This window comes from Macaca thibetana, chromosome 1, assembly GCF_024542745.1.
Source record: "Macaca thibetana thibetana isolate TM-01 chromosome 1, ASM2454274v1, whole genome shotgun sequence".
Lineage (NCBI taxonomy): Eukaryota > Metazoa > Chordata > Mammalia > Primates > Cercopithecidae > Macaca > Macaca thibetana.
The window spans coordinates 159,813,208-159,820,666 of record NC_065578.1 but is presented as its reverse complement, the minus strand read 5'-3'; the positions used below and the strand labels follow the sequence as shown (position 1 = coordinate 159,820,666).

General features: G+C 51.9%; 1 protein-coding gene across 1 annotated transcript; it reads left to right on the top strand.

Moving 5' to 3' along the window:
* Positions 1–1,926: 1,926 nt before the first annotated feature.
* Positions 1,927–6,042, top strand: BTG2 (BTG anti-proliferation factor 2). The gene is made up of 2 exons (XM_050764719.1): positions 1,927–2,186; positions 3,478–6,042. Exons 1-2 carry the CDS (start codon positions 2,045–2,047, stop codon positions 3,810–3,812), a joined length of 477 nt encoding a protein of 158 aa, XP_050620676.1. The 5' UTR covers positions 1,927–2,044; the 3' UTR covers positions 3,813–6,042.
* Positions 6,043–7,459: the final 1,417 nt, after the last annotated feature.

Below are 7,459 nucleotides of genomic sequence, written 5' to 3'. Positions count from 1 at the left end.
TGAGGTGGGGGTGGGGCGTGGTAGAGACAATGATGTATGCAGGAGATAAGGACATGAGCCACGGAGCAGCAAGGTCATGCATGTTCAGGCATGCATGGAATGGGGACCACGTTACAGGGCAGAGATGGGGATCATGGGCAAACTGTTGAGGGATCCAGGCTGTAGATTCGCTGTGATACTTAGAGGGCAGTGAGAAGAGTGACCCTGGAACACAAAGTAGCAGAAACCTAAAAAGGTAGATGGGGCTAAATTATGAAGGGTCTTAAACATTAGGCAAAGGAGTCTGGACTTGAATTAGTAGACCAATCTGGGAGGGGATGTTTCGGAATGACCTGATCAAGAGAAGAGCTAGGGAATGAAGTATTTTACCAAGGGAACTCCACTAACAGTGGGAAGGGTGGCCTGGGGATGGGACTGGATGGAATCCACTGCAACCATCTAGACAGAAAGAAGCAACCGATTTGGGGACTGGATCTGGGGAGCAAAGTACAAGGAGAGGCTGACCTTTCTGTACAGAGTGACTGGGAAATGATGGTATGGCTGACAGAAATGGAGATCAAGAGGGAGCTAGCTTTGGAGAAGACAATGGGCTTCCGCTCACATTGAGGTGGTGGCTGGACATCTGAGGGAGAGGACAGAGCTGGTGGGAACAGGAGCAGGATGGAAAGACAGGAGGACAGACTGTGCAGATGAGAAAAGTCACTGTAAAACAGTAAACATCAAGGCAGACTACATGCATAGGACCTCTCCAAGGAAAGGCAGCCTAGAGAAAAGGGAGGAGGACTGAGGAGACATAGTGTGGGGAACGGGGCAGGAAGGGATCCAGGGCCAGCACAGCCAGGCAGTGGGGTGGAGAAGCCTGGGGCATAAGGAAAAAGGACAGGGACACTGCTTCCAGAAGGTAGTCAGAGGGCTCAGAGTTCAAGGAAAATAGGAATTTACAGAGGCCATTGGGTTTGAGTCACCTTACAAACACTGCGCATCTGTATGCCAGACCCTGGGCCAGGCTTCGGGGTGTTGGGTAGAAGTTATCCCCATTCGGAAGACATCCACCGAGTGCCTGTGATGGTGGCGGTCCCTGAGTGTGGAAGAGGGAGACTGAGGCCGGATTCTTTCTCGAGAAGGTCCAATCCACAATAAGGAAGGAAGACGGCTGGGGAAGGAGGGAGTGGACGGAAAAATATGTACAGTTGAGAGCAGACTACTAATTCAAAAAAATTAGCACTTAAGGAAAGTGAGAACTAGAAAAATAAGTTAAGAAGACAAAAGTCTTGCAACACACCCCCTACCCCTATCCACCATAAAACTTAGACTTGAATGTTTCTCAGCAAGAGAAAAGGCATTGCTGCAGAACGGAACTTGTTGTGGGAGGTGGGATTACTACGGAAATAAGCAGAAGACAGCCTCCCTTTCCAAAGAGCCAAGAGGAACCCATTTCATCTAGTTAAGAGACGAGGCAAAGAGGTAAAATGGTGACAACACGTCCTGGTGAGTGGTTCTGACCGTGTATGGTTGGAAAATGCTGTGGGAATCCGAAAGGGGAACCACCTGGGAACGGTTCTGGGAAGCCTTCTGGTGGTGTCACCGAAGGCTTCTCGGAGGAGGTGGCCTCTAACCCGAGCCTTAAAAATGGGAGGAGAGGCGAGGCCGGGGCCTGCCCAGCGCGGAGTACTCGGGAGCCTCCTCCCCGAGCCTCGCTTTCTCCTCTCGTCTCGCTCAGCTCAGCCGGGCGCAGGTTCCTAGCACTGACGTCAGCGAGCGATGACCTCAGCGCCGCCAAGGCTGCGAGGGCGGGGGCTGGGGTGGCGGGGGCGGGGAAGAGCGCCGGAGCGCGGGGCGGGGCGGGGCGGGCCCGAGCCCCGCCCCCATCCGTTGGCCGCGGCCAATGAGCGCCGCCACCGGTTGTCCCCACCTCCCTGGACCTCCTGAAAAAGGCGGCCCGGGGAAAGTCCGGGCAGAGCCCGAGCAGCGGCCAGGGCAGCGCTGGCTTGTGGACCCGTACTTCCCACCCGAGACCTCTCACTGAGCCCGAGCCGCGCGCGACATGAGCCACGGGAAGGGAACCGACATGCTCCCGGAGATCGCCGCCGCCGTAGGCTTCCTCTCCAGCCTCCTGAGGACCCGGGGCTGCGTGAGCGAGCAGCGGCTTAAGGTCTTCAGCGGGGCGCTCCAGGAGGCACTCACAGGTGAGCGCGTGCCGAGGGGCCTGGCGCCACCGGGGGTCGGCCCCCTCCCTGCCAGGGCCGTCTTTCCTTTACTCCTGCGGCAGGGTCACCCACAGGAGCAGCTTTGGGACTCGGTGGCCCTCCTCCGACCCCCGGGGCGGCCCGCAGTCCCCAGTTTCCTGGGTCTTCCTCCCCAACCCTGTGCTCGGGTCTCGGCCCGTGGCTGTTCTGATGGGGCGCGCCCCTCCACGCTCTCGGAGGCGCAAACCCTGGTCCTGGAGTGCCAGCCCGAGTCCCCAGCTTATGCCCCGGTCTCATTACGGGCTCGTCTCCCTCGCTGGACCCTCGAGATCTTAAGACCCTCGATGGATGTTGTTGCGGGCCGCCCGGTCGGCCGAGGGGTCCCGATGAGGGAAGAAGGTGCAGTCGAGCCTTTTCAACAACTCGGAGTCCCAGTGCCGTTCTTCCTGCCAGTCGGGGTGCGCTGTGCCTGGGGCAGTCCACTGGTTGCTGACTCGCTTCAAGTTGGAATTTGGGCCCCCTTTGTGTTCTCTTTGGTTCCCCTTAGCCATCTGCCACCTATTGTGGTAGGGAGGAGAGCCTGGTAGCTGGTGACCCTGCCCTGCTGGCCTTCGAGTTGGGAGGTGAAGAGATAAGCAGCCCGCTCGCTGGCTGGGGAGAGACCTCTCTCCCAGCTGTTTCTAGCTGGTTGCTGTCAGTTTGGGGAAGCGATAGCCATCTCGGAACGCACCCACACAGACCCTGCCTTCTGAGAAAAACAGATGTTTCATCAAAACAACCCAGTTTTCACTCCCTTGGGCACTGCTAAGGAAGGTTCCCTGACTCTTCTGAAGGAAACAGAGGGAACACAGGGTGGGAGGCCCAATTACTTGCTGTGGACCCAACAATGTTGGCAGCCTTCCTGGCCCTGAAACTTCAGCTCACAGGTCTCCAGAGGCCCTGCCTGGACATGCCAGCCCCAGTCACACCCTTCCCTCCTGAAACTGGGGGTGTGCCAAAAGCAATACACTGGCCACTGGAGAGTACCCCAGAGCTCTGGAATCCCCTCCCAACATACACACACACACACACACACACACACACGTTCTGGAAGCAGGAAAGCAGATCTCTCCCGCTTCCATAAAATTTTCTCAGCTAAGTGGCAAGAGGGTCCTGGAACTCAGAGGAATCCACCTCCCTTACTTAAAGGGCCCCTTCCTCTCCTGTTCCTTGACCCTCCTCCCTGCTCTGTGGTAGTATCCATGGCCCAGCTGCTCTAACCAGGGCATCTCCCCCCGTCCTGTCTCCACAGAGCACTACAAACACCACTGGTTTCCTGAAAAGCCGTCCAAGGGCTCGGGCTACCGCTGCATTCGCATCAACCACAAGATGGACCCCATCATCAGCAGGGTGGCCAGCCAGATCGGACTCAGCCAGCCCCAGCTGCACCAGCTGCTGCCCAGCGAGCTGACCCTGTGGGTGGACCCCTATGAGGTGTCCTACCGCATTGGGGAGGACGGCTCCATCTGCGTCTTGTACGAGGAGGCCCCAGTGGCCGCCTCCTGTGGGCTCCTCACCTGCAAGAACCAAGTGCTGCTGGGCCGGAGCAGCCCCTCCAAGAACTACGTGATGGCGGTCTCCAGCTAGACCCCTCCGCCCCCGCCCTGGGCGCCGCCGTGCTCATGCTGCCGTGACAACAGGCCACCACATACCTCAACCTGGGGAACTGTATTTTTAAATGAAGAGCTATTTATATATATATTATTTTTTTTTTTTAAGAAAAGAGGAGGAAAAAAACCAAAAGATTTTTTTTAAGAAAAAAAATCCTTCAAGGGAGCTGCTTGGAAGTGGCCTCCCCAGGTGCCTTTGGAGAGAACTGTTGTGTGTGCTTGAGTCTGTGAGCCAGTGTCTGCCTATAGGAGGGGGAGCTGTTAGGGGGTAGACCTAGCCAAGGTGAAGTGGGAGACGTTTGGCTAGCGCCCCAGGAAGATGGGAGAGGGAGCGAGCAAGATTAGCAACTGTGAACAGAGAGGTTGGGATTTGCCCTGGGGGAGGAAGAGAGGCCAAGTTCAGAACTCTCTGTCTCCCCCAGCCAGACACCTGCATCCCTGGCTCCTCTATTACTCAGGGGCATTCATGTCTGGACTTAAATAATACTATGTTATCTTTTTTTTTTTCCTTTTTCTTTTTAATTATACTTTATATTTCTTTTAATTTTCTAATGAGGTCCTGGGCAGAGAGTGAAAAGGCCTCTCCTGATTCCTACTGTCCTAAGCAGCTTTTCTTGAAATCATGACTTGTTTCTAATTCTACCCTCAGGGGCCTATAGATGTTGCTCTCCAGCCAGGAATTTAAAGCTTTGGGGGTTTTTGTTTTGTTTTGTTTTGTTTCTGAGGGGGGAGGAGGGAACTGGAAGTTACTGGGGTTAGGATGGGAGGGAACTCTGCACAAAACCTTTGCTTTGCTAGTGCTGCTTTGTGTGTATGTATGGCAAATAATTTGGGGGTGATTTGCAATGGAATTTTGGGACCCAAAGAGTATCCACTGGGGATGTTTTTTGGCCAAACTCTTCTTTTTGGAACCACATGGAAGTCTTGTTGCTGCTGCCATGATCCCTTTGAGAGGTGGCTCAAAAGCTACAGGGAACTCCAGGTCCTCTATTACTGCCTTCTTTTCAAAAGCACAACTCTCCTCTCACCCTCTCCTCCCTCTTCCCTTCCGGTCGGGCCGTGGAGCTACCCTATTTTCTAGGACAAGAGTTCTCAGTCACTGTGCAATATGCCCCCTGGGTCCCAGGAGGGTCTGGAGGAAAACTGGCTCTCGGAACCTCCTGATGCCCTGGTGGGCTTAGGGAACCATCTCTCCTGCTCTCCTTGGGATGATGGCTGGCTGGTCAGCCTTGCATGTATTCCTTGGCTGAATGGGAGAGTGCCCCATGTTCTGCAAGACTACTTGGTATTCTTGCAGGGCCGACACTAAATAAAAGCCAAACCTTGGGCACTGTTTTTTCTCCCTGGTGCTCAGAGCATCTGTGGGAAAGGTTGCTGTCTCTCTCAGTACAATCCAAATTTGTCGTAGACTTGTGCAATATTTACTGTTGTGGGTTGGAGAAAAGTGGAAAGCTACACTGGGAAGAAACTCCCTTCCTTCAATTTCTCAGTGACATGGATGAGGGGTCCTCAAAAGACCTCAAGTTTCCCAAACCGAATCACCTGAAGAAGGACAGGGCTAGGGCATTTGGCCAGGATGGCCACCCTCCTGCTGTTGCCCCTTAGTGAGGAATCTTCCCCCACTTCCTCTACCCCCAGGTTCCCCTCCCCACAGCCAGTCCCCTTTCCTGGATTTCTTAACTGCTCAATTTTGACTCAAAGGTGCTATTTACCAAACACTCTCCCTACCCATTCCTGCCAGCTCTGCCTCCTTTTCAACTCTCCACATTTTGTATTGCCTTCCCAGACCTTGCTTCCAGTCTTTATTGCTTTAAAGTTCACTTTGGGCCCACAGACCCAAGAGCTAATTTTCTGGCTTGTGGGTTGAAACAAAGCTGTGAATCACTGCAGGCTGTGTTCTTGCATCTTGTCTGCAAACAGGTCCCTGCCTTTTTAGAAGCAGCCCCATGGTCTCATGCTTAATCTTGTCTCTCTTCTCTTCTTGATGATGTTCACTTTAAAAACAACAAAACCCCCGAGCTGGACTGTTGAGCAGGCCTGTCTCTCCTATTAAGTAAAAATAAATAATAGTAGTATGTTTGTAAGCTATTCTGACAGAAAAGACAAAGGTTACTAATTGTATGATAGTGTTTTTATATGGAAGAATGTACAGCTTATGGACAAATGTACACCTTTTTGTTACTTTAATAAAAATGTAGCAGGATAAACTTGTGTGGCGTAGAGAAGATAAAATTCTCACATTGTACATTTGCGTTTCCCTTTCAGATCCAAATCCTTTCTTTGCGTTTAATAGTATTTCTCCTCAGTTGCACTCAATCTACAGCATGTGGGTGGCATAAAAGAAAAATCTGGTTGTATGGCTGGGCCATTTCCAAGCATCCCCTCTTCCCTGGAAAGTAGCTCGTTACTTCCCTGTTTTTGTTTTTTTTGTTTTTTTTTTTGTGTGTGTGTGTGTGTGTGTTTATTTTTTGTTTTTGTTTTGTTTTTGAGACAGGGTCTCGTTCTGTCGCTCAGGCTGAAGTGCAGTGGTGCAATCTCAGCTCATTGCAACCTCTGCCTCCCGGGCTCAGATAATTCTCCCACCTCTGCCTCTTGAGTAGCTGAGACTGCAGGCATGTGCCACCACACCTGGCTGATTTTTGTAATTTTTGTAGGGATGGGGTTTTGCCATGTTGCCCAGGCTGGTCTCAAACTCCTGAGCTCAAGTGGTCCCCCTGCCTTCGCCTCCCAAAGTGCTGGGATTACAGGCGTGAGCCACCATGCCCAGCCTACTTCCACCTTTAATGAGGATTCTAATTTCCCTGTGAAGATGCTAGAAGTAACAGGGTTCTAGTCTGAACATTCCCTAGTCTAGTCAGATCTCCATCTTATGCATCTTGTTTTTTTGTTTTTGACAGTCCTTCATTTCATTCATTCATTCAGTCAGTCATTCATTTAGCAAGCATGTATTGTCAGTAAGTGCTAGGCACTGAACATATTAAAAATGATTAAGACAGAGCCTGTCTCAATAATCAGGGTTTGGTAAGCAGCAGGTAATGAACTCCTTCCCAGGCTAAGGCAGGATTGTTGGCAATTCCCAGTAAAGGTGCTCTTGTCATCTCTGGGGCTGCCATTTGCTACCCACCATACTTGTCTTGTTAGACAAGAGCAGCTAGTCCTCAGGATCTATGCACTGGAGCTGAATGCCAATGCTGCAGGTTAGCCAAAGAGCAGCTACTTCTGACAGCAAACACTGGAGTGAGAGCCAAAAGTTTGTGACCAATTTATAACTCCCTTTGGCTACATGCAAGGAAATAACAGTTTTTATCCTCCCTGACTTTTGAGTTCTTTCCATGAGATTTTTGACACAAGCCCAGAGTTTCCCACTGAGGGCAAGTACATTCCCGACCTGGTCTAGTTTTTTCTTGGCTGTAGGTGAGCTGTATTTATTTATTTATTTGTTTATTTATTTATTTGAGATGGAGTCTCGCTCGCTCTTGTCGCCTAGGCTGGAGTGCAGTGGTATGATCTTGGCTCACTGCAACCTCCGCCTTCCGGGTTCAAACGATTGTCCTGCCTCAGCCTCTGGAGTAGCTGGGATTACAGGTGCCCGCCACCATGCCTGGCTAATTTTTGTACTTTTAG

Coding starts and splice junctions, on each gene's coding strand:
- BTG2 (XM_050764719.1), top strand. CDS start 2,045: ATGAGCCACGGGAAGGGAACCGACATGCTCCCGGAGATCGCCGCCGCC. Junction 2,187..3,477: donor GCTCCAGGAGGCACTCACAG/GTGAGCGCGTGC, acceptor CTGTCTCCACAG/AGCACTACAAACACCACTGG.